Here is an 18,826-nt window from a genome sequence, read left to right as displayed (position 1 = left end):
CACCTAAGGAGAAGAGGAAGAAACAAAAGAAGAAAGGGGGAAAGACCAAGAGCGACCCCTCCTCCGTTGCTCGCCGAATCGAGGCCCTCCTTCCACCACTCTCAGGGACTCGTGTTGTTGTTGTTGTTTGTATATTCTCCCCACAGCGTGGTGGGGAACGGGCAAACTGAGAGCCCGTCAGAGAGTGGCGAAAATAGCTCCTATACAGGAGCAAAGCAGGGACGAAGACGTGCAGACAGGGCAAGGGCGGCAGAGGAAGGGAACGAGGCGGCGATGGATAACAACCCGATGATCGTGGAGGCAAGGGGGAGAGCGGTAGACAGCACGGCGCCGATGGAGAGGGCGCCGGCTTGCTCAGGTCGAACCCCCAAACGACTCGCTGATGGAATGCGGCTGGCTGCTCGGATGTTAAACAGAGGGCAGAGAGGGACGAAAGAGCGATGTACAAAACGGCGCCGATGGTAAGGGCGCCGAAAGCTCAGGTGGAAGTCCCGAACTCTGCCCTCAACCCCCATCGGACTCGCTCCAGCTCTCCACAGCAGCAGGTGGTGGCGTGGAGGGTAGGCCCGGTCCCGGTGGACACGTTGGGCACAACCCTGGTCAAGGTAGTGTCGGAGGAATGGCGGTCGGCCATGGAAAGGGCGGACGGCCTACATCTTCTGGTGGGCTGACCAGGGCACTCCCGATGGTGGAGGGGACAGGCCCGCCCCTTGGCTGGTACGGCTGCTGTGGAGAGCTGGTCCCGCCGGGAACAGCGGTGGAGGTGTCGTGATCTCGATGCCCGCACGGATGCGGACCTAGAAGAGCTACTCTTCTGCCTCACGGATCCGATCAACGACGACGATACACTGCCTCTCGTCTACCAGACTCTGTATCAGAAGATCCTTGAGGCAAACATCTCCAACTCCTTCTCTCCATCTGAGGAAGCCGCCATCCGTGAGGGCATCGGGTTTGATCCACCACGTGCTGCCCTGGTCAACTATATAGCCACCAGACTGCTCTCTTAACTGCTGAGCCACGCCTGATCCTGTCCTGCCTTGCTGCTTCGGCTTGCAGTTACTGTCACCGCTATGCTCTCTTTTGAGAGCTTTGTTTTTGCCATTCCTCTGACGGGCTCTCTGTTTGCCCGTGTTCTCACCTTATTGTGAGGCAAATATCACAACAAAAAAAAAAAAAAAGCTGCCCTCGTCAACTATATCGCCACCAGACTGCTCTCGTAACTGCTGAGCCACGCCTGATCTTGTCCTGCCTTGCTGCTTCGTCTTGCAGTTTTTGTCACCGCTATGCTCTCGTTTGAGAGCTACTTTATGCCACTTCTCTGACGGGCTCTATGTTTGCCCGTGTCCTCACCATGTTGTGAGGTAAATATCACAACAACAACCGCCAATCTTTATAATGATCCCTCCACATTTTGGCGTCAAATAAAAATCCTCTCAGGAACTTCAACCCCCGACCCTCATTACGTATTAGATCATCTGGGAAACAGACAACACTCAGCCTCTGAAAAAGAAAGAACACATAGGCGACACTGGGAGTCCATCTTTCAAGAGATCGAAGAAGAACAGGACAACAACAGACACGACAATTTAGTAAAAGAATTCCTTACCAACAACGTAGATAGATTAACACCGTACCACTCAGCTCACCCCGATAGATTAGACTCAGACACAATATTTACCACTCCTATCACGGCAGACGAAATTACCTCTATTATTAAGAACTTAAAAAAGACTTGCCCGGGAGAAAGTGGATATAATAAAACTATACTATCCAATCTCCCCAATATAGCCATTGAAAATTTAAAAAACATATTTAATGCAACCATCTCTGCAGGATATTTCCCCGACAAATTTAAAGAAGCCATCATAAAACTAATCCCAGAAAAGAACAAGAACCCACATCTCGTAGAGAATTACAGACCCATCTCTCTTTTAGAAGTCCCTGGAAAGGTACTAGAGAGAATAATTAATAAAAGGCTCAGATTACACCTTGAATCTGAGAATCTGTATAATAAGAATCAATACGGTTTTCGTCTACTAAGGGGCACCACTCAAGCAATTGCAATAGCATCAGAACATATAGCAATAAGTAAATCTAACAAAGGACAATGCCACATCATCCTTAGAGATGTAACAAAAGCCTTTGACGAGGTGTGGCATTTAGGACTGAAATATAAATTACTTAATCTCAACCTCCCAACTATAACTGAAAAAATTCTCTGTGATTTTCTTGACGATAGGAAGGCTAAAATCAAAATAAATAATTGTACAGGTGCTAGCTTTGCTCTGGAAAGCGGGGTTCCTCAAGGGAGCGTACTCTCACCAACTCTCTACTCTATATTCACCAGTGACTCCCCACAAGCCACTCATGGCATCAACATAAGCTACGCAGACGATATCTCCCAAATTGTTAACTATCCTGGACCATCTAGAATGATCATGAACTCAAGAACTAAAAGCGAAGTCGAGAAAATAAACGAATATGAATCTAAATGGAGAATACAAACTAACATAAATAAATTTTCCGTCATTCAACTAGCCAACACCAAAAAAGAACCTTTAATAATTAATGAAGAAATAACTGACTTCAAAGAAGAGGGAAAAATACTTGGTTTTAAACTTAACTCAAGAGGATACAAGACGGCTGAAGAGCCACACTATCATGACCATGAAATTGGATACAAAAACCCACACTCAAGAGGCTATCTTCCCAGTGTTCAGGATAGAAAACAAAAAGCCACTGGAGCATTATCCCGCTTACTCAGATTCAAGAACATGCCTACAAAAGTCAAATCCCACCTTGTCAAAGCACTGATCCTCCCCATACTAGAATATCCACCCATTCCCACACACACCTTCAGCTATACCCAACTTAAAAAACTACAAGTCTTACAAAACAAAGCCCTCAGATTTGCAACTAATCAGCAGTACCCTTACACACTTAACACGGAACAAATATACGCCATAACCAAAACCAAACCATTAAACATATAAGATTACATAACCAAGCTAAAAAGATCTGGAGTAAAATCGAGGAAATGAACCCAGAAACGTACAACGCATTCACTAACAACATCAATGAGGAGAATTGCTCTTTCCATAAATGGTTCCCTAGTAGTTTAAAAACCATAATAAACAACCATGACCCTATACCAATTTACTAAACTCAACCAAAACCGATAAGTGACGCACTGATTTGTACCCAAACTACTCAATCTCACAATACAAAAAAAAAAACACTTAATTACGACATAAACCCAAACAACCCAACGAAACCCTCAAAAAGCTAGCTAACTTAACTCAAACATGCACAAAATATGCACGCACACGCACGCACGCCCACGTGTGTGTGTGTGTGTGTGTGTGTGTGTGTGTGGATATTCGCCCCGCATATGTAGGGGCACGGGCAAACAGAGAGCCCGTCAGGGAAAAGGCAGAATCAAGCTCTCGATTCAGAGCAAAGCGGGAACAGCAGGCTGAAGGACGAGGGGAAGCGGGAACAGCAGGCTGAAGGATGAGCACGACGGGGCAGCAGGCAGAAGGAAGCAGAAGAGCTGCTGGGCAATAAAAAGCACCTCAAGTCTGCCCATCAGAGTCCGAGATGTCGGTGTACTGGGAGTGGCGATCTATATCCTCATACAACTCTAGCTCCCCTGAGTCCCTAAGGCGAGATGGAACGCCTAATGGGGAGTCTTGAAGGACCCGGCTAAGAGCTAGAGTTATGCCCACACACACACACTCACACCCACACGCACACACACACACACACACACACACACACACAATCACACACACACCCAAAACCACTATATGTGCTTACCAAACTAACACAATAAACAAAACAAAAGCACGGTGGCCAGCCCACCAACTGTCTACTCCCCCTTCATTCCTCTTTCTTACTATTCCTTCCCCTGTTCTCTCTTCTTTCCTCCACCTTCCTATAAAATATATATATATATATATATATATATATATATATATATATAAATGCGGCGGTGCCCCTCAGTATCGCTCTTGCAAGAGAGGGGTGTACATGTAAGTCGGTTAGATCCGTGGCGCCCAACTGTCTACCTGGACGCATCACTGTCCCATACACCAGGCGGCCACACACACACACCACAAAGCCAGTCAGGAGACAGGACGTGTGTGCTGGGCATTCCCCAGGTCCTGTCCTCCCCACTTACTGTTATTTAATCAGCCCATACACCACTGACCGGGCTAATGTATGGCCCGGCCTGCACTATATGTGCAAGGAATCTTTCAACGAACGAACGAACGAACCAGGCGGCCGGGCAGCAGTGTTTCCACTGCTTGAAATTTTTCTCAAGATCTTGAAATATTGACCCTCGTCTTGAAAGCTTGAAATATAAATTGCAAAAAGTCAAAATTCTTGAAAAAAATCTTGTTTCATGTATTTTGCTTATTTTTTCATATATTCTGACAGGAACAATGATGGAAACAACCCCCACGCACATAATGTATTTTTAATTTAGTTTCCCCTTTCCCATTTTCTATTGTACGGCACTCTGTGAGTGTGACAGACTAAGTGATCTCTATACAGTTTGAGCCACCCCCACGCTACACAGTGAATTTCCTCTCCAAAGTTCGTCTTTTTATTCCAAACACTGTTATTATTGCATTCACTAGGGCTAATTGCTACTATTATATTAATATCAATTTCTTATTTACATTATAAAGGAAACATTCTCTTTAAGTCTTAGTTTATTGAAGTGCAGTGTTTAATTTCTATTGTTTGTGTAACAAATATAATTATTTCCATTTCTTTGATTCATGAAAATTCACATTATAAGTTTTTTTACTTTTACAAGTGTTTTAATGTAACCTTTGCTTAATAGTTAAGATTCCTGCGATATTAAGTTAAAATATAGTCTTATTTACTTTAAAATAATCAAGATATTGGAAGTGAGAAAGATAGTATCAGTTAGTGTTACCCCTTGAAAGCTCGTTTTCTTTGGTTTTCTGTAGAGCATTATGTGTATTTAATATTATATTGCTCTAATGTGTGAAAAAGTTCCTGTTTAAGGTCGAAATATTTATTATTACTACTAATTTGCTCAACCTTGAAAGTTTTTTATCAATCTTGAAAGATTTTTACCCAACCCTTGAAATATATATTTTTGCCAGAGTGGAACCACTGCCGGGCAGGCTCAGTTACCGCATGTCAGAGGGGGGAAGGCTGACGTGTGATACCCAACTCCGCGGTTCCTGGCTGCATGGCCACTGCATACCAGTGCCACATCAGTCTCGTTATGACAAGTGAGGAATTTACAGTGTGATCTCGCATCTAAGGAGTTCACATCTAACGACACCATTGGACCTCTACCCATATTCGTATCTAACGTGGAAGTTTCCGTCTAACGAAAAAAAATCCCGGGCGAGCGGTTCAAATCTGTCGCCACCTTGGTCTAGTGCGTGGACGGGAAAGATGTTAGCTTTGCTACAGAAACTAAACCAGGAGCTCAGTGAAACCTATGCAAAGAAAGTGAATGAAAGAAGATAAACAGTTACCGGTATCCCCGAATATTTAAACAAACGCCATGAGCTTGGGGAAGTTGTGGCAAATCTCGATGGAAATGAAGGATAAGAGTGTGAGTGATGATGGAAATGAAGGATAAGACTGTGAGTGATGTCGATGAAAACATAGGGAATCTTCATGGTGACATTCATGATGACTTTTCTGGATTTGTTGGGAAGGAAAAGAATGCAGACAAAAAGATAACAAAACTCGGGGAGGCATCGCGAGAGGCAATGGAGAGCGAGAGGTGGGAGGAGGGTGGTTGTGCTGGTGGCGTAGGTGAGAAGGAGCAGCCCAGTAGCCTTCCTTCCCGCCTCGGATACCACCTTAAGCACCTCATTTATCACTCACAGGTGAGTTATCGATATTATTTCTTCTTTATTTTATATTTTGTCACTATGTATGATTATATGACAAATTAACGACAATAACTTACATAATGTGTGAAAATAGGGTCAAAATAGGGGTTAGATCCAGTTTTTTTACCTATTATAATTTTCCCCATATGTTTATGTATCGGCATCTAATGAAGTCGCATGTAACGAGTGGTTTTTGGTACCTATTACACGTTAGATGCGAGATCTTATTATTCAGGGAGTTTCCAAACGCTGCTCTCTCTCATTAGGGCTGCTCCAACATCCACTGCCCTACCTTGTATCTCTTCTATAACCCCATCCATATATAGACTGAACAACCATGAGGACATGACACATCCCTATTTCAGTCCAACATTCAAATAGAAAAATTCACTCGGTTCGCTATCCACACGCACCGCATCCTTAGCACCCTCATAAATACCCTTCACGGCCTTCAGCAACTTCCCATTTTCTCCATATATTCTTAATACTTTCCACAATCCTTGTCAGTCCAGTTGTTGTTGTTGTTGTTGTGATATTTGCCTCACAACGTGGTGAGGACACGGGCAAACATAGAGCCCGTCAGGGATGTAGCAAAAAGTTGCTCTCAAAACGAGAGCATAGCGGTGACAAGACTGCAAGACGAGGCAGCAAAGGCAGGGCAAGATCAAGCGTGGATCGGCAGTTACGAGAGGAGTCTGGTGGCTATATAGCTGACCAGGGCAGCATGTGGTGCTCTCGCAGTCCACCTCTCGCCGAGGCAACACCACCGCTGTTCCCGGCGGGACCAGCTCTCCACAGCAGCCGCACCAGCCAAGGGGCGGGCCTGTCCCCTCCACCATCGGGAGTGCCCTGGTCAGCCCACCAGAAGATGTAGGCCGTCCGCCCTTTCCATGGCCGACCGCCATTCCTCCGACACTACCTTGACCAGGGTTGTGCCCAACGTGTCCACCGGGACCGGGCCTACCCTCCACGCCACCACCTGCTGCTGTGGAGAGCTGGAGCGAGTCAGATGGGGGTTGAGGGCAGAGTTTGGGACTTCCACCTGAGCTTCGGCGCCCTTACCATCGGCGCCGTTCTGTCCATCGCTCTCTCGTCCCTCTCTGCCCTCCGTTAACATCAGAGCAGCCAGCCGCATTCCATCATCGAGTCGTTTGGGGATTCGACCTGAGCATGCCGGCGCCCTCTCCATCGGCGCCGCGCTGTCTACCGCTCTCCCCCTTGCCTCCTCGATCATCGGGTTGTTTTCTATCGCCGCCTCGCTCCCTTCCTCTGCCGCCCTTGCCCTGTCTGCACGTCTTCGTCCCTGCTTTGCTCCTTCATAGGAGCTATTTTCGCCGATCTCTGACGGGCTCTTTGTTTGCCCGTTCCCCACCATGCCGTGGGGAGAATATTCAACCAACCAACCAGCACGTGGTGGGTCGAACCCGATGCCCTCACGGATGGCGGCTTCCTCAGATGGAGAGAGGGAGTTGGAGATGTATGCCTCACGGATCTTCTGATACAGAGTCTGGTAGACGAGAGGCAGTGTATCGTCGTCGTTGATCGGATCCGTGAGGCAGAAGAGTAGCTCTTCTAGGTCCGCATCCGTGCGGGCATCGAGATCACAAGTGCCTGAGAGTGGTGGAAGGAGGGCCTCGATCCGGCGAGCAACGGTGGAAGGGTCGCTCTTGGTTTTTCCCCCTTTCTTCTTTGGTTTCTTCTTCTTCTCCTTAGGTGGAGGAGGAGAAGAAGAGCGAGCGATGGCGGCAGGCGGTGGTGAAGGTGGAAGAGGCTTCTCCACTTCGTCAGGAGCAGATGGAGAAGGCAAGGAGGAGGGCTCTGCTACGTCCAGATGTACTGAAGGGACGGGAGACGAGACACGCTCCCCCTCAGCTCCTGACGAGGGGAGGTGAACCTCCACAACAGTCTCCCCATGCTCGATGTCCATGGCCTGTGACGGTTCCGGGTCGGTGATCGTAGTTTCGATGGTGGTGGCGCCAGTCGTCCGGTTGAGAGGGGCATCCAAACACAGCCGTTTTCCCGGTGTCGTGCGAGGTGGTGGTGGCTGCTGTCGCCGGGCCTGACGCTCCTGACGAGGGGAGAGACGAGGATCGCGGGTGAAGCTTCGGGGAATGGCAAGGCGTGGAAGGCCGTTCTCCTCAAAGATTTGAGGAAGGAGAACAGCCAGAACCGTCTTGCTACCCCCACTGAAAACTTCAGCCGTCGCGATACACATCGCAACGAGTGTGTTTGTGTTGCCAGAACTTCCAGGATCCCTTGGCTGGCGTCTCTGGGCAGGGGGACTTCGCCGTGCACGGGCAGAGCCCTGCACAGCAACACCACCCGGCCCAGTGACGTCCTTAGCCTCGGGACCCATGGAAGCCTGTACAACACGAAACTCCACCGTCTCTCCCTCGCCAAGTGAGCGCTGGAAATGCCGTGGATTTGGTGCAACGATCTCAGAAACGTGTACGAAAACATCAGCGCCAGTGTCGCGGCGCTTGATGAAACCGTAACACGATCTCACGTTGAACCAATTCACGGTTCCCTGGATGGTAGTGGCTCCTGGCAGCACGGATCTGCTGTTGCATCCCTCAACGGGTCGCAGGCACGAGCAGAGTCGCTGGAAGTCTCACGGAACTCGGGCATAGTGACAACTGGCCAGGCCAAGCTATGCGAGAGGAGTCGTTGTCTGTCCACCCTGTCATATGCTTTCTTCAAATCCACGAAGGCCGTATACAATTTCTTTCCCTTCTCTAGAAATTTTTCCACTAAAGACCCAAGAATATCTGATCTACACAACCTCTTTCCTTCCTAAAACCTCCCTGTTCTTATATCCCTAACTCTGTCAATATCTTACCACACACTTTTCTTGTTACGCTAAGACAAATGCCCTGTGATTACCACACACTTCTTTTTCCCCTTTTCCCTGATCACAGAAGAATGTAGTAACGGAGCAGAATCAGAAATAAACCGGTAAGAAAGAGGTGTTGGTAAGCTTCATGACCGTACCAGAATACCGCCCCCAGACTGCCTGCCAGCCTGCTCACGCTAAAGGTTTGGGAGGAAGGATGGGACTGGAGTGTATTGGTGCTGTGATGAAGAGAGGTAGATTGAGATGGTTTGAGAGGAAGGATGGGGCTGGAGTGTATTGGTGTTGTGATGAGGAGTAGACTGAGATGGTTTGGGAGGAAGGATGGGGGCTGGAGTATATTGGTGCTGTGATGAAGAGAGGTAGATTGAGATGGTTTGGGAGGAAGGATGGGGCTGGAGTGTACTGGTGTTGTGATGAGGAGCGGTAGTTTGAGATGGTTTGGGAGGAAGGATGGGGGCTGGAGTGTACTGGTGCTGTGATGAGGAGCGGTAGATTGAGATGGTTTGGGCATGTGGAGAGGCTGGAGGATGACAGCTGGGTGCGGAAAGTGAAAAGTGTAAAGGTCGGGGGCAGGCAGACCGAAAAAGACCTGGGACGAGGTCATAGAGGCTACCAGAGATCGAGCAACGTGAAGAGCGTGGGTGACCAAGGCCGACACATGCAAGCATACTGGAGCCTTTATAAACGATACGGTATGTTTTGATTGTTTTGTTTTGATTAATTTATTACACCTGAAGGTGGCAGACATAAAGTACAATTAGTTAACAATGATAGTACATGGGACTCGTGCCACGTAGGACACGCTATGTACTGTAGTCATCATGAAATCAAAATCCACCAAAGCGAGGATGACACATAAGAATAACATCTAGCAAGTCATTATCTGTTAACAGCAGTTTACAAGTGTCAATCAATGTGAGTCTTTGTGGTAATAAGTTAACAACATGTGGACAGTGCAGGCAATAATGGTCCAGGGTGTTGGCATTGGGTGCGTCACACAGCCTACAGGAGGTGAAGTGAGGTGCATCTTCCTGCCCTGCCACCTGCCAAACTGGTCGCCAGCCCAGTCGGAGACGTGCACATACCACATTACAGCGGCGAACCATAAGACCACTGCGACGATACCTGTGTGGATGAGTGAGAAAGTGATCATAATGCTGTATTGATACACTCATGGCCCTCTCAGCATTGCTACGATGGCGGGTGGGGGAGCGGGCAGCCTGCTGTACCATCTTCTTGCAGCACAGAAGGGATGCAGTGGAAGTAGCAGCATCTGGCAGATGTAGATCGCAAGCAGCCTTCGCAAGTTGGTCAGCAGTGTCATTGGCCAGGAGATGGATGTGGGAGGGAATCCATAAAAAGTGCACCATTAGTGAGCTGGCATCAGCCATGGCTAGTAGCCGAAGGATTTGTGTGACTAGACGTTGATATGCTGGCTTGTGAGACGTGAGGGCCCGGAGAGCTGGCTGTGAGTCACAAATGATCAAGCCGTTATTCCTGGTCTGTGTAAGCAAAGTGACAGCATCCAGAAGTCCATGTAGTTCACAATATGTAGAACTTGATGAATTTGGGAGGCGGCGACCCGACCAGCCCTCTTGCGGGGGCTCTAAGCTGGGGGAGAAAACAGCACATCCTGCCCTGCCATCTCTCTGCAGGGAGCCGTCAGTATAGAGATGGTGGGCCAAACTGAGGGATGATGATAGGCTGGCGATGGTTTCCAGTGCACGTTGTTGTTGAAGCTGAGGCAGATCAGTCTTAGAGGCTGGGGTGTAGGAGACTGCTGGCACAGGAATCCTCCAGGGTGCAAGGCCATTGTCCACGTCCTCTTCTACGATGTCAACATTAAGACTCTGAATATTGGAACTTATGGTATTGACCAGATTGTGTCCACCTTGGCGTAGCAGAGGTCGAGGCGCCGCTGGATCCAGAGAAGTCCTGATAGTATGAGAGTAGTGGGGAGAAAGATGAGGAGAGTACAGACATTTAATGCTAAAATAGGTGACATTGGAATATATTCTATCAACGAGTGGCGGGAGATTGAGCTCGTGCTGCATATTGACAATTCTGGTGGAGTCAGGGCAGCCCAGGATGAGTCTCATTGCTTGATTCTGGAAGATTTCAAGAGGTCTTAAAGCTGTTCTGGAGAGCTGACATAATGCTGGGGAAAGATAATCTACCACCGAGCGGAGGAATGCAATGTATATGGTCCTGGCGACTGGGATAGATACTCCAGTAGAATAATTGGTCAGCCACTTTAAAGGAGTCAGGCGCCGCTGCAGTCGGACCAACAGATCTTGAACAACGGGATGCAACCGCTGTCGTGCTGGGATGGAAGGTGTAATCCGCACTGGTGCTCCCAAATAGAGATACTGCGTGCAGAGAGGTATGACATCATTCCCCATAGTGAATTCTGGCAGATTCCATGCAGGACGGGAGGAGAAGATTCTACTCTTATCCGAGGAGATGATGAGGCCACACGAGGAAGCTGAAACATGAAAGGAGTGAAGAAAGCGTTGCAAATGGTCCGGAGAACGTGAGTGAATACATATATCATCTGCGTAGCAAGTGATAGTGGTGTCACCGACAGCTGGCAGTAAGGACAGAAGGCGATGAATGAGAATATTGAATAAAAGGGACTAAGGACACCACCTTGTGGAGTACCAAGTTCAAAGTCTCGGGCAGTGCTCAATGCTCCTTTAAACAAAACTCGAGAAGTTCTGTTTCGTAGGTAGCCACGTATCCATTTAAGAAGGTTTCCTTTTATGCCAAAGTCAACAAGCTGATCAAGAATGATGTCTCTATTGGCTACGTCGAACGCACTCTTCAAGTCAATGAAGGCCACAACACTATCTGAGGAGAGACGAGTGTAGAGCTCCATGAGGCAGTGGTGTGTTCCTCGTTGGGGCAGGAAGCCGAAAAGTCTGGACGAAAGTTTGTCATGCAGCCGGAACATGAGGCGTGAGAGAAGAATGCGTTCAAACACCTTACAGAAACAGGAAGTGAGGGAGATGGGCCGGAATTTGTCGGTGCCAGGCTTGGGGATGGGCACAATCGTACTTTGGGTCCAGGCTTGTGGCACGTAACCCAGACTAAAAACGAGGTTATAGAGACGGAGGAGAGGGTTGCCAGGCACTGTTACGAGTACACGAAGGACTGCATGGGTGATGCCATCATCACCAGGAGCTGAATTTCTGCCCCTAGCGAGGGCACGGTGCAGCTCGCTCTCAGATATGGCTACATCATCATCATCAACACTCAGTAAGGCGGCAGCGAGACGAAGTGCACGATAGTTTTCCTGGGTGGAGAGAGCATCTCGTATATGAACTGGAAGGGTGGCGGTTCGTGACTGTGCTGACCACTCATTGATGAGGTCCTGTGCGTACTGAACAGGATTGTGGTGGAGGACACTTGGAGGCTTCTTTCTTACAACCTTATTGATGAGGTGCCACATGGTACTCACGCTTGTTTGATGATTAATACCATCAGTGAATCTGTGCCAGGAATCAGATTGAACACAGGACTGGAGAGCAACAAGATCATCTCTTGATAGTTGATACTGGTGAAGAGTCTCAGGATTTGGTTGCCTCATAAAGGCACGGCCAGCCTCCATTGCCTGTCTCTCTGCTTGAACGATTCTACTATCCAGTGTAAAGCTATGGGCACCAACACGATGCCTGATGTGTGGCTTGCTGACATATCGGGTATAGAAGGCATGTGTGGCTTTGACAAGTGAGGAGTATAACTGTTCAGGACAGTGGAAGTTAAATGTGGGAAGAAAGTTAGTCATGTATGAGATGTATGTGGGACGGTACTTGGGAGGGATTGCAATGCGAGTGCGGGTGTGTACTGGCGAGGGAGCAGAGGGAAGGGAATAATGAATGCTGAGACCAATGTGATCTGAGAAGAGTGTCGGAACAGATACACACTTTACTTGGGAGGGTACAAGTCCACACGTAAGTACATGATCCAGAGTACCACCTCGAGCATGTGTAGCACCAGCAGTATCCCAGCGTGTAAGCTGATTTCGGCGAATGTACTTTAAAAGTCGATTCCCATTACAATTCACAGTGCCAGAAGGATCTCCCAAAGCAGGATGACGGGCATTGAAATCCCCCATGTAAACCATTCCACAAATGGTGGGAGCTGGAAGGGTGGCGGGATCTATCCTGTTCGGTGCAGCGTATACGTTGCAAAGCCGTATGGTGCCAGCACCAACAGTAATGTCAAAGAGCTGAAAGGTGGTATTCTCATTCACAGAAAATGGAAGGAGGCGATGCTGAATGGAGGAGTGAATGTAGGTTATGAGGCCATGTCTTACCTGATGGACATAAGACACGTAGCCACTGAGGGATGGGGCATCCACCCCGGGCAAAGCATTACCAACAAATGCCTCCTGGATGAGAACGATGTCCGGGTGGTGACTAAATACATAACCCTTGAGTGCAGTCAGTTTGGCCCTATTTGTTATACCACAGGCATTCCAAGAGACAACATGCAGCTTAGCTAGATTATTGAACAGGACCTTTAGAATGACGACGGCCGGACGAGGAGGCAGTGATGATGCGGGCATCAACACGTGATGCACCATGTTGTGGGGACTGTATAGGGAGGGCAGTCAGGGTCTCAAGACGAGAGGCAATGGTCTGGAGCTGCTCTGTAAGACTGGTAAGGGAATTAATGACAACTTTTTGAGTTTCAGCCAAGGAATTTAAGGTAGCTTCAAAGGCAACCTGTTTGCTTACCAAACTACCTAGGTGCTCATCGATTGTATCGAAGCGCGCTGTGAGTGAAGCAACACGAGTCCTGAGAGCGGCGACAGCGTCCTGGAGTTCATTTACTTGATGTGAGCTTGAGGTGGAAGTTGAAACATCAGGGATGGCACTTTGGGGTGGAGGTGGTGGTGGCGGCAAGTTCGATGCGTGAGCAGCCACCTGTGTGGCGGGCGAAATGGTGGTAGCCCGGCGGCGTGGGCAGCCAGGATGCCAAACATTAACCCCAGGTTGGTGACATCGGGGACATTTCCAGAGCGAGGTGTCGGGAGTGGAGGGCGGTGGCTGCATCAAGGCTGAGGGAGAGGCAGGAGCAGGTGGTGGGGGAGTGCGGTGGGGGCAAGACCGTGAGTCATGTGACTCGGAGCAAAATGCACAGCGCTCAGGTGCTGAACAGTACCGAGAAATGTGACCAAAGTTCCAGCATCTATAACACCACGGCTGCTCATCCCTCATCCTGCGAAACTCACAGGAAGGCAGGCAAGGGAGGAAGCTGAAGGCAATACTCGGTGGCGGTGGCTGAGGGAGGCTCCAGGTGATCACAAGGCGGTTAATAGGTGTGCCGTTCTGGTAGAAGCGACGGGCAGTGTGGATGCCAGGCAGCTCCTTGGCCAGTGTTGGATCAGTGCAGACAGGGTAACGGGTAAGGAGAAATGTAGGAAATTTGCGAGGCCGTTCTGGTGAGTCTTGAATTTCGAGGGAAAGAGACAGAAAATCTCCACGCATTACACTGTCAACAATGTCTGAGCGACGGCGGGAGATATAAACAAAGCGGGAGGAAATCGCTGCCATTTTAACCTCAGCCAGGTCTCGATCGAGATGAAAGTGGCGGTTGACCTCAGATAACCAGCGAAGCTTGGTGTCCACAGATGTGTTGTCCTTGAACAGCAGCTTAATGTAGTCAGCCCTAGGAGCAAACGCTGGAGAAGGAGGGGCGCTTAATGACATAGCCTCAAGTCGGGGAACTACGGGCTGCACAGGGTGGGAAACGTAGCCTTCATTATCATGTGCACGTTGCAGGGCACCACTAGACTCCCTCCGTCGGGTGGACTTAGCAGCCGGGGATGAAGGTTCACTGTTGCTGTCTGAGGTATAAACCATGGGGCGCTTAATGGTGCCAGGGTGTTGTGAGGCAGGTGTTGGTAACACTGACGAACCCTCAGCTCCCGTGACAGGCGCATCACGGTGCTCAGGAGTTGGTAACTGTGGCCAGTGTTGGTCAGCAATATCTGAAATATCATCATCACTGAGCGCCAGGTCAGCCTCAATATCTGCAATAGAGACAGGGCCTGAAGGCTCCATAACGCTCTCCTACAGAAGCAGGAAGTGGGCACGGTGGGGTAGAGACGTCAAGAGAGTTGAGACGTTGCCATGACGACATAACAGGGCTACTGCGCATGCGCAGAAATCGGGAAAACTGACCAGAGGGGCTGGGCCAGGTGAGTCAAATTTCCCTTAATTATTACAGGCTAAGTCCAACACGAGGTAAACTCAAATAAAACGAGTGCAAAGACTGAACCTTCGTGTAGCTCCCTGCAACAGCTGTAAGGCAGTGGTAGCAGAAATCCACGTAAAACGCCAGAGATAATAGGAGTGCAGAACACAGGTTTGTTTACACAGGCCCTCTGGTGGCGAGTCCCGATACGGTATGAACGATACAATAAGAAATATCTCATGGAATTGATGGATTTAACCTAATTATACGTATAACTTGTGTGTTTTCATCTGACGGGACTGGGTAAACCGCCACACCTTTAATACTAAGTGGTGGTTGCAGGATATACGATGAGTAGTGGTTATGAGGGACGGGTGACTGTCCTTGATTACTATAGTCTATTTGATTGACCTGTGCACTTGAGATGTATGGGGCAACTAGGGTGTTTTTGTTTCGCGACTGCAGATTGGCCGCAGATGATGTCACCGAAGTAAATGCATTCATGTATTGTAGTGCAACATGCGGACGTAGGTGTACACCTTGGGTGGATATTATAGTGCAACATGCGGACGTGGATGTACACCTTGGGTGGATATTATAGTGCAAGATGCGGACGTAGGTGTACCCCTTGGGTGGCTATTATAGTGCAACATGCGGACGTGGATGTACACCTTAGGTGGATAGTATAGTGCAACATGCGGACGTAGATGTACACCGTGGTTGGATGCAGTGCAACTTCGGACGTGGGTGTAGGCCGTGGGTAGATATTTTGATTCAAACATCACTCATCGTTTTATAAAACTTTATAATTAAATTTAATTTTCTTTGACAACAGCAAATACGAATGTATGTGAGCGAGGTGGACGGGGAGACCAAGAATGAGATGGAGGGATTGAGTGGCGAGAATGGAGAGTGAGAGACTAACTAGGAGTGTATGTGAATGTGGTAGAGGGGGAGACCAGGGATGAGATTGTAAATATTTGCCCCACAACAGAGGTGGGGACACGGGCAAACATGAGAGCCCGTCAGAGAAATAGGCAGGAAAACTAAGCTCCCGAATGAGAGCAAAACACGGGCGACAGTGGCGGACGAGGAAGAGAGGTGAGGGCAGGAGAAAGATCGTAAGGCAGCTGCTGAATAAAGGGTGTAAGGGGCAACTAGCGCGAGGACATTGATTCATCATCGACAGTCTTCTCCCAGCACTTGCAGCAGTAACATCTGCTGGGAGAAGACTGTCGATGATGAATCAATGTCCATCGACAGTCTTCTCCCAGCACTTGCAGCAGTAACATCTGGGCGACTGGCACCACCACCACCGAACCACTCCTTACCGACCCGGTGTAGCATTATGATCTGTCCCCCTGTCCGCCCCCTACGGCGCATGCGCGGGGGTTGCCAGAAGCCGCCACAAATATGCCATTTGTCCTCTGATCTCTGTAGGGGTAACATGATCGGAGCCTCTCGCTCTTTGTTTACAAACGGCAAATGGTCATTCCGGCTTCTCTTATGATTCGTCTCAAAGCTTTCTCGGGTAGTTTCCGCCCTTAAATTATATTAGATTAGGCGGAAAGCAGTAAAAATTCGAATTTCTAAGGTATGAATGAGTTAGGTTGGATAAACATAGATATAATTAATCATCTGGGGACGAGTTATCTAATCTCTTAGGCGTGAGGATTGCCTTAGTTTTGTATCTTTACAGGAATGAGTCAAGCTCGTACTGTCCCGTGTATTAAACCATTTTTATCATACATATCCTTGAAATTATAATTAGTTATGGCACACACTACCTCATTCGCTTGTGCATTCCACTGATCAATTGTCCTATTAGGGAAACTGAATTTCCTTACATCTTTATCACCTCTCTTTTTATGCTGTATTTTGCAATGTCCTCTTGCTGATGCTTCACACATATGATATGTATTCATTTATGTCTATTTTCTGTTCCCCTGATACGCATTTATATAGCATAATCATGTCTCCTCCTCCTCTCCTGCAGCGTTGGTAAATTCAATCTTTCCAGTCTTTCTCAGTAACTTAAATCCCTTAAGCTTGGTACCCATCTTGTAGTGGCCCGTTGTACTTTTTCAATCTTATCTGTGTTTTTTGAAATGAGGATTCCAGACTACTGTGATGCATACTCCAGAGTTGGTCTGATGAATATCTTCCTCAGCATATCTTCATTTATATATGTGAATGCTATTCTCATATTAGCAAGCAATGTATACATGTTTCGTACCTTCTCACTGATGTGATCATCAGGAGATAGTCTGTTACTGATAATTACTCCTAGGTCCTTCTCCTTTTCTGATATGTGTAGGGTTGAGCTTCCTAACTTATAATACCAATCTGGTCTTTTCTCACTTTTACCAAATTTTATTACATGACACTTATCCACATTAAATTCCATTTGCCATTTATTGCTCCATTCATGAAGCTTGTTCAATTCCTCTTGCAGCTCTTTGCAAGAATCTATGTTAGTAATTTTCTTTTGAATTTTTGCATCATCTGCAAATATATTTAGATAGCTTCCATTTCCAATATTACTGTCTGTCATATATATATATATATATATATATATATATATATATATATATATATATATATATATACTAAAAACATAATATACTAAAAACACAACTGAGCCCTGTGGAACTCCGCTGGTCACTTCCCTCCATGATGAGTAATTTCCCCTTAATATTGTTCTCATTTCCCTTTTTCTGAGATGATCCTGCATCCAACAGTGGAGATTGCCTTGGATACCTCCTTGATGGTACAGTTTCCATAAAAGTCTTTGGTGCAGTACTCTGTCAAATGCTTTCTTAAAATCTAAATAGATACTGTCCACCCATCCTTCTCTTTTCTGTAATGTTTCTCTAACTTTGTCATAATTACTTAGAAGATTAGTAACACATGATTTTCCCTTCCTAAAACCGAACTGCCTCTCTTTTATCATACCATGTTCTAGATGTTTTACCCAAACTTCCCTTATCAGCTTTTCTAGTATCTTACAACACTGGTCAGTGATACTGGTCTGTAACTGAGTAGTTCTCATTGTGTTAAATTTGACTAGTGTACAGGTATTTGTAGACCTCACAGGTGGTTAAGAGGGTTGAGTAAAGGACTCATGAATGGAATGGAATGAAATGTAGTAATTAAAAAAGAAAAAAAAAAGGAAAGCGAGCACCAAGCCACTCAATGACCAAGTTTCCCCCTGGGGAGGGGGGGGGATAGAATACCTCCTCAGTATCCCTGCTTGTCGTAAAAACCGTCTAAAAGGGGCACTTTAATCTTCATCCTTCCTCTTTTCCCCCTTTGCTTCTTGTACTTTATCTGTCCCACCTCTCTGCCTTATATTTTCACTTTAATACCCACCCAACTCCTATTGTAGTGCCATATAGTCATTGAGTGGCTTGGTGCTCGCTTTCCTTTTTTTTTTTTTTTTTTTTTTTTTTTAATATTCCATTCTATTCAGTGACTGAGATATAAGGCACTAACTTGGGTGGGTATTGAAAATATATGTCAGAGAGGTGGAACAGATAAAGTACAAGAAGCAGAGGGGGAAAAGGAGAAGGATTTTTAGTGGACTTTTACGACAAGCAGGGATACTGAGGAAGTATTCTATCCCCCCCTCCCCGAGGGGAAAGGACTCGTGAGATAACCGTGACTGGGAGCTGGCTTAGTTTCCATTGATAGTACCCCTCTGGGGAAGGAGGGACAGAATACTTCCTCAGTATCCCTGCTTGTGGCAAAAGGGGCACTTTAATCTCCATCCTTCCCCTCTTCCCACTCTGCTCCTGTACTTTATCTGTCTTACCTCTCTGCCTTACATTTTCACTTTAGTACCCACCAAACCCTCTTCCATTATAGTGCCATG

At 47.4% G+C, this 18,826-nt stretch overlaps 1 protein-coding gene across 1 annotated transcript; it reads right to left on the bottom strand.

The window, feature by feature from the left end:
- Nucleotides 1-3,575: 3,575 nt before the first annotated feature.
- Nucleotides 3,576-12,535, bottom strand: LOC145389848 (uncharacterized). The gene is given in 4 exon segments (XM_080264983.1): nucleotides 3,576-3,679; nucleotides 6,957-7,340; nucleotides 9,755-11,377; nucleotides 11,380-12,535. Coding segments are annotated over 4 exon segments (3,267 nt in total).
- Between the last annotated feature and the right edge of the window lie 6,291 nt (nucleotides 12,536-18,826).

Source organism: Coenobita brevimanus, unplaced genomic scaffold, assembly GCF_032717465.1.
Source record: "Coenobita brevimanus isolate Jiangsu-jjx unplaced genomic scaffold, ASM3271746v2 jjx.HiC_scaffold_2547, whole genome shotgun sequence".
In the NCBI taxonomy this organism is placed as follows: Eukaryota; Metazoa; Arthropoda; class Malacostraca; order Decapoda; family Coenobitidae; genus Coenobita; species Coenobita brevimanus.
The sequence above is the reverse complement of the archived record's forward strand: the minus strand, read 5'-3'. Positions and strand labels throughout refer to the sequence as shown.